Source organism: Buceros rhinoceros, unplaced genomic scaffold, assembly GCF_000710305.1.
Source record: "Buceros rhinoceros silvestris isolate BGI_N320 unplaced genomic scaffold, ASM71030v1 scaffold7398, whole genome shotgun sequence".
NCBI classification, from domain to species: Eukaryota; Metazoa; Chordata; class Aves; order Bucerotiformes; family Bucerotidae; genus Buceros; species Buceros rhinoceros.
This window is the reverse complement of record NW_010425059.1, coordinates 67406-90266: the sequence shown is the minus strand read 5'-3', so window position 1 is coordinate 90266 and position 22861 is coordinate 67406. Positions and strand designations below refer to the sequence as shown.

At 38.3% G+C, this 22861-nt stretch overlaps 1 protein-coding gene across 1 annotated transcript in view; it reads right to left on the bottom strand.

The window, feature by feature from the left end:
* Nucleotides 1-22861, bottom strand: part of LOC104497714 (histone-lysine N-methyltransferase 2C-like) — a 95586-nt gene that overhangs the window by 26195 nt on the left and 46530 nt on the right. Inside the window, exons 4-5 of the mRNA XM_010140996.1 lie at nucleotides 2006-2168; nucleotides 1239-1301 (exon numbers count right to left, since the gene is read on the bottom strand). Of these exons, the coding sequence (XP_010139298.1) occupies nucleotides 1239-1301; nucleotides 2006-2168 (226 nt within the window). The remainder of the gene's footprint in view (nucleotides 1-1238; nucleotides 1302-2005; nucleotides 2169-22861) is intronic.

Here is a 22861-nt window from a genome sequence, read left to right as displayed (position 1 = left end):
TATTTTAAAAAAAAAAAAAAAACTTTTTAAAAAAAAAAAAAAAAAAAAGAGCAGTAAATTCTCTCTTTGCATGAAGATATGTTTAAAACGCTAATTCTTCCACGCTATACTGCATAAAGTAATGGGTGTGAAAACATCACATTCTCTTCTGCTTTTCCACTAGAGAGAAGGTTTGTTAGCAAATACTGTAACTACCCACTACAACATTTTTCGGGATACTTTTTAGAATGTGCTTCGCTACTCTAACTTCATTCCTGCCACCTGCTATCAGCGGCATGTAATCACACAACCATCTTCTTTAAAGTGGGCGAATCTGAATTCTACCAAGAGTGTTCTGCTTGGAAAACAGCAAAGCCCTGACAGACCAGGTGCATGAGGCACTAGTGAAGTGGCTTTTTTCCTTCACACTGTTCCGGCTGATCTGACTAAGCTGAACAAAACTCTAATTTCTTAAAAAAAAACAAGCGAGAAAGAGAACCCCTGCAGTGCCCATCAGACTAAGTTAGGAGAACAAGCATACAAACAGCCAGAGTTTTCTAAGTGAACCCTTACAATATCGTAACAACTAATGTTCATTGTCTCAGTATTTGTCTGGTGTAACAATTCAATCATGGTCACTCACGTCACTTTTTCTCTTTGCTCAACTAAGCCGTGTTTTTGTTTTCCTAATAACTCATTAAGTGACTCTGAAAGATATTATGAAATAGGAGAGAAAGCCCAATGCAGGGGACCTGCCCAGTATGTGGTATGTGCACAGCTGAAATGTCAGCTGAGTAAGCGCACAGACTGTCAAGGCACTACGTTAAACTAATTCATTAATTTTGAGAAAAATCCTCCTGTATAAAAGGAGGAAAAAGTCCAAAGGTTTTGCTGTTCTCCAGCACCTGCCAAGATAATGGTAACTCTGAGGGCGTAATGTGCAGGGGTTCCAGCTCAGCTCTTTTAAAAGAATGTTCCCAACACAACTGTTTGTTCAGCTACTTAACATAATTTATATCACAGCAGATACTTCTAGGCAAATAATCTACTTTTTGGGGGGAAAAAAGAACAGTTAACAAAATAGATGTTTTAAAATCACAGCATGTGTATCTCACACTGTCCTCCTCCATGCCCTTCAAGTCTCACTTACTTGCAGTTCTGGCACACTTTGCAATCAGGGCACTGCCAACCTGCTCTTTTTAATGGTGTAACTTGTATGTCCAGGCACATCCCATGGTAGTGCTGGCCACAGGTAGTACAAAAAAGTTGATCCAAGAGGTCTCCAGGGCTGTCGCACACTGCGCAATTTGCTTCTTCTTTTGCTACAAAGAAATAATTTTCTCATTTACTATTTTGTTCAAAATTATGAGCAATTCAGTGAGCCCAATGAAGCCAATAAACTCTTCAGTACTTCCTATGCATACAATACTTGATCATTCTTATGAAATTTGAATTTACTGTATTTAACAACTACTCCTTTAATTTGGTTGTCAGATATACTCAACTCGTTCTTCTCATAACAAAGCTACATTCATTTTAAACCTTAATAAAGTCTTACCAAAAGGAACAGTTTTATTCTTCAAGACAAAACCAAGAGCTATAGGACCAACTCCTCTTTGGAACAAGGACAAACTCAAGATCCTGACGGATCTAAACCTATTATTTAGCTGAAGCGTTTGCAGTATGGTTACTCTAACTTGAGTTAGGGCAAGTAAGCGGTTGAACTAAAGATTTGAACTAAAACCTGACCGAAAACAAGTCCTCCTATATTCTGTCATTTAAAAAAAAAATAAAAAAAAGACAAAAAAAAAGACAGAAAACTACAAACTTTGCTGTGCACCACTGTCAGTCTTTAAAAAGAGAGGAGTTTTAATTTGGTCCTTTCTCATACCTGAACATACAGAAATTCTTGGGTATGTGAACTGGGAAACAGGTCTAAACAAAAGCACTCTTAAGTTGATCCTGCCACAGAGCAGTTTTCATAAAACCTGGTGCTAGTTGTGTCATTGGAATAATGTGTACTTACATCTTTCAGGAGCCTGATCAATATGGTCTGGACAAAGGAGGGACAAGTTACTGAAATCCTGAAACGTGCCTGCTCCAGCAGCACAGGGGTAATGGTACATCTGGGTACATTTCTCTTCACAGCATTTGATAGTGGCTCCAAGGTGCTTACAATATGCACATCGCTGAAAAACAAACATAACGAATCGTTCAAGAGCTATTTTTGCTTGTCATTTTTCAGCCAGACCTGTTCCCCTGCCTTATTTAGCAGACAAATGTCTCGGCCAGTGGAACAAAGTGAATACTGAGGAGAAGGAAACAAGTGGACTGTGACTTTCAGTGGCACTCCCAAAACTTTCTAACGTAAAACATTTGACAAGCCCACTCTAAATGAACTCTAGTGACCAAGAATCTTCTTGTCACAGAAAAGCATTTTCCTTCTGCATGTTATCTAATGGGAGCTATGCCTTCAGTAAAGACACTTGGGGACTTATTCTGCGTAATCAAGGCAGACCACACTATGCTGTCAGTAGGTTTTAACTAAAAACACAGAGCTCTGTAAGTTGTAATGTAAAACTGTAGACACTGTAATCAGAAATACAAATGGAAATGAAATGCCATGTTCTACTGAAGATCGTATTGATATTACACAATTCTCTCTGGGATGATAAGGCATTATATAACCTAGCACTTTCTTCTCTTCTCTCCTTTCAAGGCTACACAAATATCATCACCAAACTTTGAGAAGTCATAAATAAACATGATTACTGTTAGAAACCACAGTCACATTTGTAAAGAAATACATTCTCAGAAAGAACTACCCCATAACCCTGCAGTTCTCTAGTCAAGAGGGAACAGATTCCATCAGTCTGCTTGTAAAATATCACCACACCTTTCTGATTCAGTTAATCAGTCTTTTTTCTTCCCTAGATTCATTTCAGTCCCTGAAGCACTGTAACATGTATTTGCACTTTTTCACCAAGGCAACAATACTTTCTAAGGCTAGAGCATAGCAGTTTGGAGTAAACTGAAGAAAAAACAGGTCAGTGGCTCACAGGAAGGCATATTTAACATACAGCTCAGGGACTCTCGTTTTTCATAATAAAAAAGTAATACAAACATTGGCATGTTTGATTTCTAGCTTGTGTCAAGTAACATCCAAAGATGAACATAAACCAAATCAAAGAAAAGTTGCATACTGCATCTGCTTAATTCTTAGAACACAGACAATATTTATTACCATAATTCTTCTCTGTTTCAAAGCTTGGCATGAAATTAGGCATGAAATAGTGCTACTACAAGTCCACAGAAATCAAAACCAGTCCATATGAAAATACAAATCACAAAATTGCCTGTGTTAACAGCTACACTGATACTCCTAAAACTAGAATAAATTAATGTCCTCAGCAAAATATCTGCCTGCACCGCAACTCATGGACAAGAGAAAGGAAAAATATTAATTTATGCCGAACACAATCACAGTGTAAAAAAATAAAACACTTTGGCACAGAAATTGCAGTGGGTCACTAAGGATGCCTGCTGTCATGTTTCTGTGCTACAGCGCTTAGTTTAGTCTTTACACCTGCAAGGCATCTCACCTCTACCTATGTCTTTAACACCTACTAACACTATGGATAGTATCTATTCTGTTACTCAGGGAGAGGGAAAGGGAGAGAAGGTAAGCAAACAATAACATGGATTTCCTGCAGTAGGTGAAGGAGGTAACAATAGTAATTACAGTTAAGGGCTGCCAACAAAACCAAAGTCTTGCAAAAAACTTGTTTTAGGAAACGATACATGGAGTAAACGCACGTGGAGGATGCTGTAAAAGGTAAATCCTGAACTTAGATGTGAAATCATGAAAATCTAGCCCAAAGCCTCCAATTTCATGAACTGCAGCTGGACATTAAACAGCACACAACCCAATGCACAATCTTCTACTTGACAGTCCTACAGCCTATTGACATGGCCCAATTACAGCTGAGGCCAAACTCTCACAGGCCACACATTTTCAAAACTATTACTCAGTAAGAAACAGTAGGAATGGGAACTTGGGAGGAGCTAAGGTCCACGACATGTCCCTCAAGTAAGTATTCAACAGAGACTCTGCTGAATCCCATAATTAACCCTTCAGAATTATCTAATCGGGAAAGAAAATTATGAAAGAACTGCAAGCGCTCAAAGAATCCAACAATTACTAAAAACTGGGAATAACAGATTAAATAGCAATATAAATGGCATTTTTAAACATCACATCTGTTTTTCAAAACCACCAATCAGCAATGGTACATAGCAAATGTAAAATCAGAATATACCTCTTCCAAAATGGTATATGACTAAATGATGAAATTACTAGAAATAAGCAAACTACAGGATTACTGCAAAGCCTTGAAAAATGTTGATGTTGATTTAGGGAATCATGTAAAGATGCTGGAAGAAAAATGGAAACCCAAATTACATTTAATTGAACCCTTCAAACCCATCTGCTAAACTGCACTGGCAATGAAAAGCATTTGGCAGCTAAGTATAAAACACACACTTTAAAAACAATGTGGTATATATCATCTGAAGCAAATAAAAAGCACAGAATATCAACATTTGCTGAATTTATAAGACAGATAAAGTAATCTGAAGAAACAAATGCCCGAAAGGATTTTTTTGGCAACAGCTGTTGACAAGAAGAGTAACTCTTCCAGTAGGAGAAGCCAACACTTCTCTGAAACCACCCCACTTGCTATGACCCCAGAAGAACAAGTACGCAGCTAGTACAACTAATTGACCTTCACGAACAGAGTGAGGATGGGAACAGTGAAATATATTAACTTAAAAAAAAATTAAAAGCTCTGCCAAATTAACTCAGCAATAGATACTACCTTACTACTCTTACTACTAAAATATGGACCAGGACAGTAGGAGGTGGAAGGAAGGGCTAAATCATATTGCCCATGAAATCCAAGTGTCTATCACGCTGCATGAGCACTGTAAGAGAGACAGTACAGAGATTTCAGTTCATTAGCATCAGCACAAAATAAGGTGTTATGTGAAGGCAGAGAAGCTGAATCCAAGTATTCAAAAGATAGCTATATGAAAATAGTCAGCTGTCAAAGCAAGCCAAACCCTGTTCTGTTCATGGATCAAATGATTTTACAGTCCTGCAGTTCTAAAGAAAAAAAAACTTCACAGAGTATCAGAAAGTCAGAGATATATTTCGCTATTTATTCACAGCACAATAAAATATGTGCCACTAAGGCACTGTCAGCAGACCACGTTCCTACTCAAAAGGTCCATCACTGGTTACTGTTCTCTTTATCAAGCTCCTAGTGCACTTGTCCATAGCATGAAAGCTCTGATCTCATCCATACTTCTGCTACTTCTTACTATTGGCATTTCCATCATGTAAAACTGTCCAAACCTCCTTCTACCTGGTCCTTTTCACCTTTTTCTCTGACATCTGATTTTTCTCATATAGACAGAAAAGGATCTCATATTTAAAAGCAAATAGGTTTTTTGCAGTCTTTCAAATTTAAAAATTCTCTGTATTCACAATCCTACTGGATCAAATAGGGCATTGTCAGAGAAACACAGTGAAATATGAAGAACTAAGTGAATAAATAGAAAACATAAGGAAACCTGATCTATCAGCTCCTCTCTTTTCTAGTTGTACGGGAGTACATCCTGCTTGAAATAGAGTAGCAGAAACCACACAGAAAACTTCTGGGAAAACAAAACCTCATACCACCATGCTAGAATCATAACTGTATGAAAATCAACTGAACAGAAAGGTTAGTTCTGCCTGTGGCTTGGAAGCTCAGCTGATCATCATAAATGCTACTGGCTTTAATGGAAACAGATGGCAAAACTGTAAAACGGTGACAAGAGAAACAGCTTACTGATTACATATTTCTAACCCTCCTACACCATTAATTTAAAAAAAAAAAAAAAAAGAAAACAAGATGTATTCTGACTTTACATCAACTCTCCTGCTGTTCCAGACTTTGAAATACTCCAAAACTCAGCACAAATTCAAATGAAAAGATACCTGTGTTTATGAAAATTTATTATTTTATCCAGATAGTCCTAAGAACAAGTCAGAAGTCGCATTTTATCATTATTTTATTCTCTTAGAATTACTTCATAGTATTACTGTCTCAGCAGCTGGACAAGTAACAACCCTTGCGAGGCAGACACTAATGAAAGGCTAAAATAGGGACTTTGGATAAGTACTTAGTTGTGACCTGATCAGTGCAGTGAAGTTAAATGTTAGTATTAGGTACTGCAAAATGGTTTTTTAGGGAAAAATCACAAAATCTTTTACTGATTATGAACTTATTTAGCTTTAAAAAGGTCAGCTGGCAAAACTGTAACATTAAGCAATTTCACGTTTATAACAGTGTACCCCAAAATGCACACAAACCATCTGTCCTTAGTTAAACAATTTAATGTATTACCTGTAAGAACAAATTTCAGACTGTTTAGCTACTGAAAACTGCCATCATACAAACCTGTAACTAAGGAGAACTGGACTTCAACATCCTGTCATTAATGAGACTGCACAGAAATTCTAATATAAACAGTGATCAATTAAATATGTTCTCTGGTGGTTCTGATAATCTTCATCGATTACTCCATCGTGTAATAAAAGCCTGATATTGCTTAGAGACACTAACCACCATTAGCACCTCTAATGTCAAATACACTGCTTTGAATGACATGAAGTGTTTAAGAGCGCAGCACAGTATGCAATGTAGCAACGGCTACATAAAAAGAATTAATGTGTTTTGACTGACCTACTGATTAGAATAACTACTAAGTAACACAGATTTCCAGAAGTATTGGAAATTACCTTCTAATTTTTTTAGTTTTGTGTTAATCATGTCACAGATTTGGAAATTACTTAATTTCTACCAAGCAATTCAGAGATCAGTTAGTTTTGTTCCTCAGTCCTTCACACATACTGAAATTGAAGAAATTAAAATCCAGTTTTATCTCTTCTAACTGTAATTTAAAATGACAACGTTCTTAATAGAGACAGCCTGTATCCCAATTTTACTAGAGTGCCCATTTCATTCTCTCTGAAGTAAGCTTAAGAAAACCCCAGTACATCACAACTGTAGAAAGAAACTGTAAAGTTTTGCTTCTAAAACTGTACAATAAAACATGGACAATCAGAAGAGATGTAACTTGGCCACACTCAAGCCATGACTGAGAAAGACCACGATCTAATGCAGAATCCTTGATTAGATGCTCCAACTGCCCATAATCTGCCCAGTTATCTACACAGGAACAAAGGTAAGAAGATACAAACGGCAACGACTACCACCATTATCAGTGACTCACATTTAATCAGGGTAGATATCAAAAGTCCCTTTACGTGTGGAGATTTCGGGCTTTCTACAAGACATTAATTTGTTCCTCCTTCCCACCTTCCTTCTTTTTTTCACCTTAACAAAAAATTACATTAAATAAATGGTGTTGGTATTAAGGCATCTAAAAATCGGGAAAATAAAACACTCATGTTTTGCAGAGGTGTTTTTATGATAGTTGTGATAGGTTAATAATCTTCTCTAAGAAGCAAGTTTGCTAATGGAGATAATAGTTTTTATTTGAAACCTGAAGTCGGTAGAGGAAAACAAACTTTATGGCACTCAAGGCCTTCCTCATACAACCCAAAATGTTTCCAAACCGTGTCTATTCAGAAGCTCCACAGAAGGATTTGTGTGCCTTGTAGTTGCATTCTCCTCATCATTATATAAGCTAGTGGAATAACTGCTTGCATACAATTTCCTCCACAGACTCTGCCTTTGCTAGTTTTTTCACACTTTCATGAGGAAAAGCATTTTTTTTTTACTCACTTCCTCGCTTTCTACAAGATTTAGTATAATGTAAATGTTTTGAGCAAGCCTAAGCTTTCCCGCAGCTAACCACCAAGTACTCCCTTAATTCTCATCTAATAGCCACTGTGACAGAAAGGCACACACAAGCCTGGTGTTTAGTTAGCATGTCAACAAAGAGAAGGTCAATAATGTTTAATGTAATTTAAATTGCGATTAGGCTTCAGCATCAACGACTTCAGGACAAACAAGGCAGGAACAGAAATCATCAGCTTTGGTTTAAGGCTGCTTTTTGGCAGGCTCAGACAGCAGACTATTGTGCCAGTTCCATTTGATTCATGCTCGGAAGGTCCTAAGAAGTATGTGTAGACAGTTCTTTTTGTTGGCAGAGCACAGTCTGAGCCACAAATTGTTGGAGGTTGGGGAAAAATAATAATAACTGGGGGAAACATTGCTACATGCCTGTTGTTCAGTGATCTTCGAGGCATGTATTACCGGTCACTGTGGAAGGTACTGGGATGAAGGCAACCTTCTGTCTAACGCAGCGCAGCTCCTATGTTCCACATACAAGGATTCTGCAGTGGCTTACACATCCTGTAGGTTGTGCCTATACTACAGATCCTCTGTAGCTGCAGCTAGGCTGGCGTAACAACGTTTTCAAAGCCATTTCTTAGAAACTCGGGGAAAGGAGAATTTACTGCTGATACAGTCACATCGTGCTTCCAAATGACACAAGGCTTGAGATGGAGACATCTACACTTCAGGCTCTAAATTTTGTGTCTATGTATGAGCCAAGTGTTTAAGCTTCCATTACACTTAATAGAGACTCAGTAATTTTATGCAATTGAATTCATCACAATTCAGTTGACCAAACAGCAGGCGTTAATTTTCAGACTCCACTGACAACACTGGTCAGATCTCCATGGTCTGTTACTGGAATTTAGACACCACTCAGGTAGACATGTCCACAGGGAGGTCTAAATTTAGATGACACTCTTGAGCTGAAGCCTGCCTCGAAATCATTGACAAAAGTTCTCTACTAGTAACCCAGCTAAGTCCACACTAAAGGTTTTGTCAACGTGGCACTATCAATGAAGGGATGTGAATGGGTTCTGCTTACAAACACTTTCATGTAAATTCTGCTTTATTAATGAAAGTTTTCTGAATGATGAAAAGTTGGCCTGAAGCTTCCTGTAACACATGTCTAAATTCACTTAAATACGTTCTGAACACAGTCAAAACTTCCCAGCCGTTTCTGAGAATAGAATAGTCAGCAAGAAAAACATTTCGCTCATCTTAAAAACAATCTCAGTCACAGGACTTGTAATTTAGCAGGAATTTTGGTGTGGGGAGATGCAACTTTTGCCCTTGCCCTGTGGATCTACCCACATGTGACCAAACTTGAGAAAATCAGGTTTTTTTGAAGTAAAACACTTCCAAAAGTTTGTCAGTAAAAAAATCACAAGAGAGATCTACTCTCACTGATCACGACTGATCCTCTCTAATTTACAGCACTGATCGAGTACGTGTACCTTCTGCTAAGATTGCTTCAATGTGACAAGGATGAGAGAGAGGACGTCTGCAATAAATATGCTAAGCCTAAAGCAGACGTCCCTGTGGTTCTTGATACTATCGTCACTTAAATAGTCTGGGGAATGAGAGCATCCAGTACGCAGGCAGATGGACAAAGATGGGTCAAAGAGACAAAAGGGACAAACTACACTGTGCAAATGAGTCTGATGAGACTGGAAGGAGAATCCACGGATTGGGAGGGATGCTGAGCAGGGGCAGGGATGACACTTCAAGGGCCAATTAACTGGGCACTAGAACTGGATGAAGAGCTGCGGGAATACTAAGACAGAGGAAACGGTAATGGGACAGACCTCAAAAGGCATCTAGGGAAAATGGAACAAGAAGATTAAGGAGACGTGTTGCAGGAAGAAAAAGGCTAAAAAAATCAACTTGAACAAAAAATAAGAAGTCTGAGGCAACTGAAATTCAATGAAACTACAGGAGGAAAACTATGCTGTCCTTTGGCTCCCAGTGCTATACGGCTATCAGATAGCCAGAGCAAACAGCAGAGGTCTGAATGCAGCCATATTTAAACCTGCACTTTAGGAGGCTGCCTTTTCCTTTTTTCCCCGACACAATGAAATTATATAGTCAGACAATTACAAGGCAATGCACACACACACAGATACATTAATGGACACACATAAGCACAACTGTAACTGTGTATGTACCTCAAACAGACAAAAAGGATCGCAGCTCAAACATGGATTTAGTGCATAAAACAGACCTCTTTAAGGAGTCTCTGGAGTGAAGATACCTGTGACTTCAACAATTGTCCTTTATTTGTAGAGGGCAAAAAGTATGAAGTGAAAAAAAGTTGATTGCTTGTGGGAAAAAATAAACCTATTTAGTTATGGCAACTGAATAATAACTTGCAAAACACTTCTAGTTTCACTTCTTTCATACAGCTCCTTCATGATACTGGGCACAACACCAAGTACAAAATTAAGGTTTTTTAGTCCTTGTCCTTACTGTTAAAAGCTTGGGGGTTTTCCCCCCCTTGAAAATAGTTTTGATTTCTACACAGACTGTGCACTCACAGCTCCAGAGTGAAGAATGAACTGTATTATCAGCACAACTTTTTAATCATGTCTGGGTATTTTTCAAACTCTTCTATTTGCCATCCAAATTAGCAGATATTTTTAAGTTTAAAAAACACCCAAACCTCTCTTGGGGAAAATGAAGCCTAAGACGCATAAAAAGGCCACATAAATCTGCTCTTTGGAAAATTTTATAGACAAATTATTCACGTTTATTATAGTCAAAACATCACAGAAAAACTCATGTGGAAATGAGTAGTTCTTTCCTTTCAGCAGTATTTGAAGTCTGCATACCTACACATTAACAACGACGACGAAATGCAATATTGAAGGGTTTTTTACTAAGACAGCGATGTCCATCCTATGGACTGAACTAGGCACTAGCTGCTGTGCACGTGATCACACAATTAAAGAATACATAATCAGGCATACAGATATTAATTGTGTGCAGTCAGCGTGTGTTCTGGTATGTCCTAACTTTGTCTGTTTGATTTTATAGTCTTAGTAGTGCATTCTTTTAACAGAGACTCTGTATACATATTAACTCTGTTTAACAGAAAGTTCATGTCAGTAAAAATCACTATATACACTCAATCATACACCTAATTTACAAGGTAATAGTAGGGATGGGGTGACAAGGAACTCTGGATTATGTACAGACATAAAAAATACAAGAATTTCCTGCCTTTAATACCTTCCTCATTAGTGAGCACCTCCTTAGTATTCCTTCCCCACTGACTGCAATCAGTACCTTATTGTTCATAATTCCTATTTCCTTGGCTGTTCCTAAATTGCACTCTCCAAATGGCACAGAGTCATTGTAAACAAAATCCTACATCTTCAGTTCACTAATTTTTGTAAATTGGGCTCAAATAAAGCAATTAGATGGCATACTTCAAAACTACCAGCTTGAAACATTAATATAATTTCTTGTCTAATAAAAGCTTCACATGTTTCATCTGGCTTGGGCTTCTAGGTTTTTATCAATTTGATTAAATTAGTCACACATATTCCTCCCATTCCTCCTCCCAAAACATGGTATCCCCAAACATTATATAATCCTTTTTTTAATTTGCTAGCTACTAGAATAAACAGATAAGCCCCTTGTCTTTCCATTCTATTCCGTCACCGACATTCCTAGGACAAGCATCATGAAGTGCGAAATCTTGACCTAGAGCTGAAAATCCTGAAATTACTGGCAAAACATTCAGAAGTTATTCAGCTGCTGCTCTGGGGTTCAGCGAGGGGAGGATAAAAAGGGGCTGTTCGTTTCATTTTGCAGCATGCTGCCTCAGTAGCTTGTGAAGAAAAAAGCTGCCAAATTTTGTAATGAATTCCACAGAACATTAAGTCTGATGCTTAGCAGAAGCCATAACTGTTAAGTAAATGATATCCTTTTGATGAATACCCTTATTTGAAAACAACATTGATTCTTCTAACCCTTTAGCAGTGTCCCAAAACAGATGTGCACAACTGCAAATTCTGTTTGCTTTCAGGTTTACGAAGTGTGATGACATTTTTACAATCCTGCGTGAGCCCTTTTACCCATGAGTAAAATAAAACACAATAATTCTTCACCATCTGTTTGTTAATTTTGCATTCATTTAACTTTGCATTTTAAACTAATAATCATTTTCTTATAATATACTTTGTTTCATTGGTAGAAATTACACTGTTCAATTAAAAAAAAGAATGGTTTACAACAGTATACGGTTTTCTTCTAAATACTTCCATTGCTCTTAATTATAGAGATATTAGTGCCATCGAATGGAAAAAAATGCCAAGAAATAGTGTTACACTTTATATGTCACAGATTCCCTTAGTAAATGTACATATTTACTTCTGTTCCAGCACCAATTCCCACCTGGTCTTTTACATTAAAATTCCTTTACTCCACTACAAGATTCAGTGTGGTTTTTAATGTTGCCATGTGTAAGGCACAAACAATCAGATGAAGCTTCTGTTTCATGTGTCACATATAGTCAAACAAAGCACGGTCCTATTTCTTCATAATGCTTTTCCTTAATCTCTAACGACAGGCCAAGGAGGTTTTGATATTTTTATCTAGTTACAGCTAAACTAGGACTAGAGTGATATCCTAAAAGCTTTCTCTCACAGTGTTAGAGTAAAGGAATGGGAAATCCCATTCCTTTACTAAAAGTAAAACCACACTGAAATAAAACGAACATCAGAACTAGTGAAGGGGAAGTAATCTGGGTCAACAAAAGACACAGGCCTGGAGAAAGAGCAGGAGCCAGCCTGAAACTCAGGCTGAGTCGAGTTCTGGATTCCACGTTACACTCTGGACAGCACATCCTTCTGCTGCTCCACACAGACCAGACTGTCAATCCACAGCGAGGTTATGAGACCTAAATATAGACTGCCCTTACGCTAACGTAGAGGCAAGTCTACTTCTCCGTGGTTCTTAGGCTTAATAATCATCATCATCTACAAAGAAACTGAGGAGACACAAGCAGCCCCGTAGTACTGAAGAGACTGTTTCAACCATCTGAACAATCAAGACTCGCTGTTTTCTAAACCACATTTTATCTGATGGCACGAAAATCTTAGCATCAGATGATCATCCTAATTTTGTGGTAGTATAAGATAACAATGCTGACACAGTACTAAATCAATACTTTACTAAAAACACCCGTAAGGCAAGGGATGGCTTACCACAAAATGAATTTATTTCAATTAAGTGAAGGCTGAAAAACATCGAACAGGTGCATAGGACTGTAGCAGCGCAGTCACCCACAGAAATGAACTTCCAGAAGCACCAAAGACAACAGGTTCACATAAAATTACGAGTGGAAGAACAACCATACGTTGCCGAGATGCTCAGCTTCTAGTCTTACCAGAATCTTGAGTTCTGACCTTTTAGTTTCTCAGATGAGTGAGCATTGCTGCCAGGTCCGACCTTTACTGGGGGATTTATCCATCACAGTATTTTATGTCTGACAGAAAGCAAACATTCTGGAGGTGCCCGCGGCACATTTGGACATGATGGATGCTTAACAGTAACAGTCTTCCCAGGAATTCACTACCTATTTCAAGTTACTCTCATTAAAACCCCCTCACCTGGTATGACAGTTGGAAACCCTGAAACGCTTACCTATCCAACCTATCAAATCCACATGCATTTTGGAAAATGAGCATTTTCTTCACAAAGCTCAAACAATAATGATAAGCAACTGAACTGTCATCTTGTATTATTTCTCTAGAAGTCTCTATTTGCTTTTAAAGGTTTATGATTTGTCAGCACATCTCCCTGGAAATAGCATACAAGTAACACCTAATATTGCCATAACAACCTGCAGTAATTGAAAGGAAAAATAATATACCAGTATTTGCTTGGATGTTTGAGAGATTATTTAGATCCAGATTTATTATTTACTCTGCAGGACCTGCCACTGTTCCCAGTTCTTTGCAAGGCAATTTCATACAGGAGTAGAGGGGAAAAGGAAAAAAAAGTTTGAAAGTTTTTTTTTTTAAAGAAAAAACTTCCGACTTTTTTGAACAGAAGGAAATACTATGTTATGAATTACCAAAAATTGGGAGCGAGAAGGCTAGATGTGAAAATACCTGCAGTGTTATAAAAAACCTGCCCAGAGTGCTGACTGAATACGTGTATACTTATTGTATCTGAAGGGAGACCATGTCACAGCAATAATCGTAGGTCGCTCTGAAAGTAACGCCTCCTATTTACATCACACTTCTGGATACAAAGAGTGCAGTAACACTGACACAGCAAATTCACAGCTACACAAACCACTTTTCGACAGTCACCACCACTGGCTGTGCATTTTCACCAGTGACGAACAAGAACCCGCAGGCTGCACTCGTAAAAACGCGCACCAGCAGAGGGGACCCACCAGCACAGTCACCCCTGCTGGAACATGCCACCCACCACCTCACTGAGCTGACACCCACTGTTTGGTCTCTGTAAAAGTTCAGCAAGTGTTGATGAATGTCAATGGGTGCAAATTTTTCTGCATGGGGGAATTCAGTGACACTCCTCTGCTTCATACACACTCCCATGCCAGACGCCATTTGTCAGACTGCCACTCTGCTGCCATCTGTCACACAGTAACAAAATTTAAGAGAATATTGGTGGGGAGCTTCAACCTTTACTGCCACACAACCAACATCCGCCTTTGATGTTGTGGGCCAACTTAATAAAACAAGAGGCATTACTTTTGGAGCAGCTCTTGCATGTAGGGTTTATCAACCTGTTTTAGCAGTGTCAGGTGCCCCAGGAAGCAGATATTTATTCCATTTCTCCCCCGATGTACTGAAGAGGAGCATGACACCTTTGATGAAATACATTAGTATCACTGAAGAAAAAACACACTGGTAAAAACTTCATGGGAAGTGCTGATTTGAGAACATGCCACTTCATCAGTTCTTCAATTAACAGTATTAATTAGAATTTTTAATATTAATCATGACCATGATTCATGGAACACCTAAGTTCATTACTGGCAGCACGCCTACCGTTGTCCACCTACTTTTTATTCCCAGGTCAGTTCTACAGAATGGAGAGGACAATATAAAAATGAAAACAAACAATATTAATTCTTTCACATAGAAAGATGACTACCAATAGTAGGCTAGATCACTAGGAAAAATAGCTTTAATGCAAGTCATGTCTGTGTTTATCACCGAGTGTCAGGCACTTGCACACGCTGGGCGGCTGGTCCACATTTGTGAAGATTCCTAAGATGTCTCTCTCATGCATGATTTGTTCCATGTTATTAAAAAAACCACTCAAGGACACCCGCATAAATAGCACTACTTCATACTGATGCCTGCAATATTTATGCTCAATCTGCAGCTCTGGGACAGAATTTTCGCTAATGGAAGTCAATAACAAAATCTTTAGGGAGTTCAAAACTATTTTTTGCTAATGGTTTGATTTTGCAAGCTGCTGAGTACACCCATCTCAGTAGTTTTTAGGCTACTGCTTAAAAGCAAACTGATGCCAACAGACTAATCCAAGTGCTCCTGAGTCTTAAATTAAAGTATGTTTGCATGATTTTTTTGAGGATGGGTGAAAACCCCAAATGAAAACTCATAATATAATTTCTATTAGCAGGATAAATATCACTTAAGACTCCTCTGACTGGAATAATCAAAACCCACTTTGTAACTCTAATTTCATTAAAGAGTCTGAACTTTAAAGTTCTTGTTCAAAAAAAAGCATGACACACATTGATGAAAAATGTAACAGACACGCTTAAATAAAATACTGTTTAAAAGGGAAACTTCTACGAAACTAATTATCTAACATTAACCAAAAAATGCTACAGCTCAACAAATATACCTACACCTTGTCCCATAAGGGTATGTCTTGTTGTCATTCATGCGGTGCCTATTAAAGAACAAGCTTCTGAAGGCAAGGGAGATGCCTCTGCATTGCTCTAATGCTAACGCATAATGAGGAGCCGTCCTCATGACTAAGACTAACCAATATGAACTACGAAAGACTGATTAGTCTTTTTTCATAAATGTAAGCATCGCACAAAGACAAAATTAGACCCTTCAGCACTAACATTTAAAAAACAACAGATCAATCCACATAAGCTATGGAAAAGAAGCCACAAGTGATGTGGTAGTAAGGTAGGAAAAAGAGGGTTGATTTCAAATACCGACATGAGCGTGAGGTAAGTGGTAATGCTACACTTCACAGACTCAACAGAATCACAGAGTGCTTTGGGTAAGAAGAGACCTCAAAGATCAACTAGTTCCAACACCCCTGCCATGGGCAGGGGCACCTTCCACCAGATCGGGTTACTCAGAGCCCCATCCAGCCTGGCCTTGACCACTTCCAGGGAGGGGGCACTTACCTCCTTGTGTAAGTTTCTATGGGCTTACTGTTGGCATGCTTGTTATGAGATGGGTACCGTTTCCTGCCTTTTTTTAATATATATAGAGTTCCAGTCTTCTTATCTGCTGAAAATATTAATGGGATAATAATTTAAATAAATTTCTAAGTATTTTCATAGATTTCTTTTTTTAAAAGACTACTTTGTTGTTTCCTTGTTCCATATTTAAAATTTGGGGGCACTGTATTGTAGTTTTCTTTCTTTTGTAGATATTTAAGGACTATGCTACTGCTGCTGAGCCCAGAAAGACAGGAGAAAAGGAAAGCCCAAGATTCCGTACTCTCATGTTCTACAACAAAGCACCAAAATGGGTCAAGTCCCACCAGCAAACTGAAGCACTAGCTGAGCAAGAAGGTACAATCTTGATTTAAGAGATAGTGCCATTTTCCTTTAAAGGGCTTTCTTTGCTCTTCAGAGATCAGGTTCTCCCTGGTTTTAACACATAAGCCCCCAAAATACCTTGGTATAGATGGATTATAAAATCTTGAAATCAAAAGCCCAGCAACAGACTGCCACCTCAACGTGAACTACCATGTCACTGCCTTAATGTTTAGAGTAACATCTAAGACAGACACCCGGGGGGGTGCGGAGGGGAAGAATACAGAGAATTTCTTTGGGCGTATTATGAAAAAAGTGTTTTCTACTCAAGTCATGCAAAAAGGAAGAAAAGGTCTTTGTGAAACACACTTTGCCAGTTTGGAACACACACTAAACAATTTCACTTCAGAGCTCTCAGTAAGTTATTTCAGTGAATGTTACCGAATAAAGGAAACCTGCACTGGAAATTCCTTCAGGAACACAGCCCCTTTCATGTTTCCAAGCTAGGCTTTTCGGCTTTCATTTCTGGGCTATCGCTGCTTCTCTGTCAGTCTCTCTCAGTGCCCCCAGTCCATTTTGTCTGCTTCCTACACCTCACAGACTGCCCTTAGCATCTGCAATGCCTATTGCCTCTTCAGCATCAAAACCCTCTCAGAAACGTCTTTGTAGCAACAACCTCTCCCCCCTGATACTAGTACCCACCTATGCGACATCTGGAGTTCAAGAAAGGTGCCTTTTTCAAAGCACTCTTCTTGAAAAAAACCCCACAGACTGAAAACTTGAAGGCTGATTCTGGTTTCCAACTTCAGTGCCAGGGGAGCGCTCAGGGGCAAGCTCCCACAGAACAGCTCCTGCCACCACAGCAGGAAACCAGCAGCACTGCTGCAGTGCGAGAGGAAAGGAATAGGTGAGGCTGAACCATCAAACACTTTCCTTTGGACGAAGCAATTCAAACCCTCTCGAGGAAAGACATCTCGTGCTGCCTAAGTAACCCAAGTCTTTTTTCCTCCTCATTTACTACAGCGTTCCAGAAATGCAGTTATTATGGGAAAGATCACTTATGTAGATTCGCCCACCAGAAATGACATTGTGCTTCTGTTAGGTCTGCAAAACTGCAGGGAAAACCAACCAGGCAATGCAGTCAGAGAAGCTGTACCCATGCGCTGGAAAAAACCGACAGCTTATGAGAAGTCCTCTTACTATGAATAAACGTATATATTGGAACGCGTGCTCTACTCATTGTCCCTCTGCAGCCACTGGCAGGGGTTAAGCTTATTTCTTACAGACCAAAGAAGGAACAAGACACAGTTTCACTAATCAATGAATTATAACCTGCACTGACAATACTACTTGCCAAGCAGACAAATTAACAGCATTTTTTTTCATATACTTGAAAACAAAAAGGTAGGGATAAAAACGCAGCTGGAATTTCACAGAAGGCTCAGACCAAAGCAAATCAAAAGAAAAATACTTTTTAAAAAGAAGTTTAAAAATGTACATCGCTACTTCTGCTTCATCTGAGAAGACAAATGCTCCTCCAAACCGGTTCATGACTTAATGCCCACCTTCCTCTTGCAAACAGAATCAACATGTTGAAGATGATACAGAAACTTACTATAGCTAACCCGGTCTCACATTATCATGTGCCCCTATTTATAATCAACAGCTCAGAATTGGGACTACAGCAGGTTATGAAGCAAAGAGCTACTATACAGATTGACAAGTCACCTTAAAGTGTTTGCACTTGTTAAGAATCTAACTCCCAAAACAAGTACCCAGAAAAAGCTCTACATCAAACGCTTCGCCAACATGTGGTACATTGACACTCTACTGTACATTGGCACAGAAACAGGACAGTGTGTTTTATGTCTCTAAAGAAAAGAACATTTCTCAAGATGCTAATTTAAAAAAAAAAAAATGTGCTAAATTGGGGATGTATCATGTAGTCTTGAAATAAATACTTCTTCAGATGTATAATAGACTTTTCCACTCATAAAAATTCCAAAGACCTTAACGGACTGAAGCATAGTACTAGCTTTACTGGAATGTTAACAATAACTAAGGTAGGTTTTTTTATTAAATTTTCGACAGGCACAAAGTCAGATTGACTAATAATTATCAGGTTATTTTAGAAACAACTTTTTTATTAAATAGCTTCAGTTTAATACTGTATCTTTTTATCCCTTTATTTTTCCATTGGCTGGCTGACTTGAAAAGTTAGTGAAAATAGCATATCTCACATCAGATACTACAAATATGAAATATTTACCCATTAACAACTGGTGGCAAAAGAAAAAAACTGATCAACTATTCATTCACCAAATCCCAGTTAGACCATCACAATCACCACTTACACACAATCTCTCCTTCACTAACGCACACTGGCTTATTCAAGTATCAAAGTACTGATGAACGAGCAACAATTACATCAGAAATACTAGGAATGAAAAGAAGTTTATTTTTCAGTAAGCGGAAAACTCAAAATGAAAATCTTTTTCAGACCCCTTCTTTCATCAGAAGTGTTTAGACATTACCTTAGGCACATTTCTTCCCCATGCTACTGCCCCTCACTTTATGATCATACGAATCAGACAGCCCACTCTACCTCACTGCAATCCTTTCAAACTGTTAAACACGTCACTGAAGAGCCACATGCAAGCGCGGAGTCTGATTACATCCCAAGGTATCCATACTTCACGTATCAAAATAATACAAAAACCTATTAGAAGCAGAGAAGCGTAAAGATCTTGATTTATATTTACTCAGTGTTAACTATTACTTCATTTTCTTAAACACAAGCAGGGATATAGAAAAATGTATTTTATTTTGTATTAGAAAAATGTGGTCTATGAGACGATTGGGGAAATTGAAAACTGTCTTTTGAAATCTGAGTCCTAAACTCCGTTGTTTTAAAGGTGTTGTGTTGTTTTGGTAGAGAACAACATTCTTTATCTGTAAGAACTGTAATTTAGTTTTTTTCTGTTCTGTGTTTCACTGCAAAATTAAAAATAGAATGTACACAATCTCACTGGATAATTTCAAACAAAAAAATTAAAATTTGGCAAAAGTGACTACAGGGTTAAAAACAACTACTAGGCAAAAAGCTAGTTACTCTGGTTTTTTTTTTTCCAAACAGTATATTAATTTATGCTTTATTTGCTTTGGCTCCTAGAATCACATTATAGGTCTAATCCCAGTAATTTCAAATGTAAACCACCTTCCTCCTCCTTATCTGCTGTTCTCACTTCTTCCCTATGCCTGGTTCCTCTATTTTGATGTTTGCTTTTCAAAGCAGCTGTTACAGGATGATGACTTCAAATGAACAACAGTACATCATGGTAAAGCTTATTTTGGTTCAAACAAAACAATAATCAACGTTCATGTGACAATACTAATGAGAATTAAGTTGTAAATCTCACTAAGCAGGCAAATACCTGTTCTCAATCTGCTAGACCTGCAAAAAACTGAACACACGTTCAGGTCCCATGGCAGCTCTGGAACCTGAACAGATTTACCAAAGCTGTACTGAGTTTATGGTGTACAAGGTGTTCCACAGGAATTACACGCAGTAAACCAAACCCGCTATGATAATTTGAAGATACTGTGGCTGCTTTGCAGAATTTTGAAAATATAGTTATAAAACAATTGACAATAGTGTTTCTGATATCATTAACAAGCTATAAGAACAGTTTGATTCAGGTTCTCCAAGACACAAACGATCTGGGTTTAGGTGACCAAAATCCAAGCCACTCCAGAACTGAGTAATTCATGGAAGATAACTTACAGTATTAAATGTTACCAAAGCTGTACACTTAGTCTCTATGTCTTCCCTTGAAACAAACAGTTTGTCATCAGCAGCAGGGCTATAGTTACAAACCTCTAGAGAGACTCCAAAATAACAAGAGGGAAATTCATGGAAAACTGCAACACCTCATGGCTCCCACTGTTGAACTGTTTCAGTATTTCTACAACAGGCTAGGAACGGAATAAAACTACTAAATGGATCAAAAGCATATGGAAGTGTCTTCTTGATGATACAATGTCATTATTTCTCTAGTCCTTCTCTACCACCTTCTGTGCTAGAGTTCTCTAAGACACAGCAACCCATAAAAAAAAGAAGATATGTTATTTTGGAGGAATACTTCCTGCAGTACTTCCTTGCTTGCTTGCAACACAAAAGTAACTACAGGGAAAAAAAAAAAAAACGTGTCAGATAAAATCAGAAGCCACTCGCACAGAGCAGCCAAGAAGCCACTCCTAAACTGCAGTGAAGGGAGATGAAGAGAAGCCAAGTGCCTTGTGTGTGCAAAAGTGCCATTAAAAACTCAAGAGCTGGGAGAGTAACTTCTGAATACCAGAGCTGCTCATTTCGTATCATGTTAGAAAGTCTCTCCTTGAAAAACGGACAGAGGACTCTGCCCAGAAATGGTATAAACTATGATATAGGTGATGTTCTTTATGTATTGTTCCCTGCCTTTAAAAATTGCTATCTCTTCTAATAATTGAAAAGGAAGAAGGGAACTTTAAAAGCATGAAGGAACTGCAAATCCTGCCCTCTGTCTCAAACAGAAGACGACATCACAATGTGTTCTATTCAGCCAGGTCGAAGCCAACACCGTCCCTGTCTTCAAGATTCTGTCATTGAACAATTTTTCACACACAGGTTTTATGTCAACGAAAAGTAAAACTAGCTGAAGAATCACTATGGCTAAAGGGGCACAATCCTCCACAGTGTACGACATTAATAGTATGTTAAGATCTTGATGCTTATCTTTACATACAAGGAACAGCAAAGGGAAGTAACAATTTACCACATCAGTTTTCAACTTAAAGCACCATTAAGTTAATGTACACACTTACCACTAAAAACACGGACAAGTCTCAAACAGATGAGAAGGGTGCTGAGGCTAAGGGGTGAAGATACATTCAAAATATCCACAAACATTTAAAAAAAAATGTACTATCTTTTTAAAAGTACCCCACCTTTCCTCTCAATTTCTTTATGTTCTAGCTTGGTAAGCATCACCCTAGAACTGAGGCTTAAGCAGAGAGGTAAAAACAGTAGATGCAAAGGGCTTTAAGAAAGCATTTGAGTGAGGTAGTTAAAATGCAAGCCTTGTAACATTGCCCCAACTTGGAAGCATCTACAAAGAGCACAATCTCCTGCCTCTGGTGACTGAATTCAAGGGAAGCAGGCTTAAAAAAAATTTTCAAGTTTGCGTTACCATGAGAAGAGGGCTTACGAGAGAGGACTGTCAACACGGCAGATCGTTTGGAGTCTGGAAGAAGGCAAGATGCTATTGATTAGCTGGCCTCCATGCGATGCAACAACTCCTACAGTTCTTAGCAATGATAACATGCCAAACGCTGCCTGCAGAAACTCAGCAGGAGCTGAGAACAGCAGCTTTGTACAGAGAAGACACTGCCCCGATTAACTAAAAAAAAAAAAAATGTAGAAAATGCAAATAATACCTGTTTAAAATGTTCCAGGATGAAAAATGCTGTACAAATCAAAATGTAAAAAAAAAAAAAAAAAAAAAAAATATGGACGGGTGAGACAAAACAGCAGCAATTTTTCACCTCTCTGGCTGCAAGAGTCTTGGTCCTGAAGAAAGAAACACTTGACTATTACTGGAAAAATGCAAGTTCTGAAGTAGATATATACGCAAAGAGCTATACAGAATTTCAGAGCAAAGAGAAATCTGTATTCTATAAAATGGAAAGAGTAATTTTGGAACAACTGCTCTAGACATTTCATTACTATCATGTTTCCCCTATTCAGCCTTTAAATAGATAGGAACCTCCTTCTTGGTTTATACCAATAGTGTTTTCTTTGACTTTAGTATCCTTGACAAATTCTCCCAGACTTGTAAACTGCTTTCTGCATCTTATCAGAAGAGAAAGCTGGCTGAGAAAGTTACCACTGCATTCCTTTCTTGTGCACAGTGTGTTCGAAAGTGGTTTAAACACATCATCTACTGAGTCCTCCTTAAATTAACTTCTTGAATTGAGCAATTTACATTTGGAAGGTGGGGGAAGCACCCCACCTTATTTGGAACTTCACAGCACACAGAAGAGCTATGGCTACACAAGTACGGCAGACAACCAGAAAACTTTATTTCCTCAGCTGACTGTGGAGAAACAGCCACCTACTAGATCTATGTAAAATAAACAAGGAGATTATAAAGCAGTGTTTAAAAATACCTGAAAGTATTTCAGAAACCGCTCT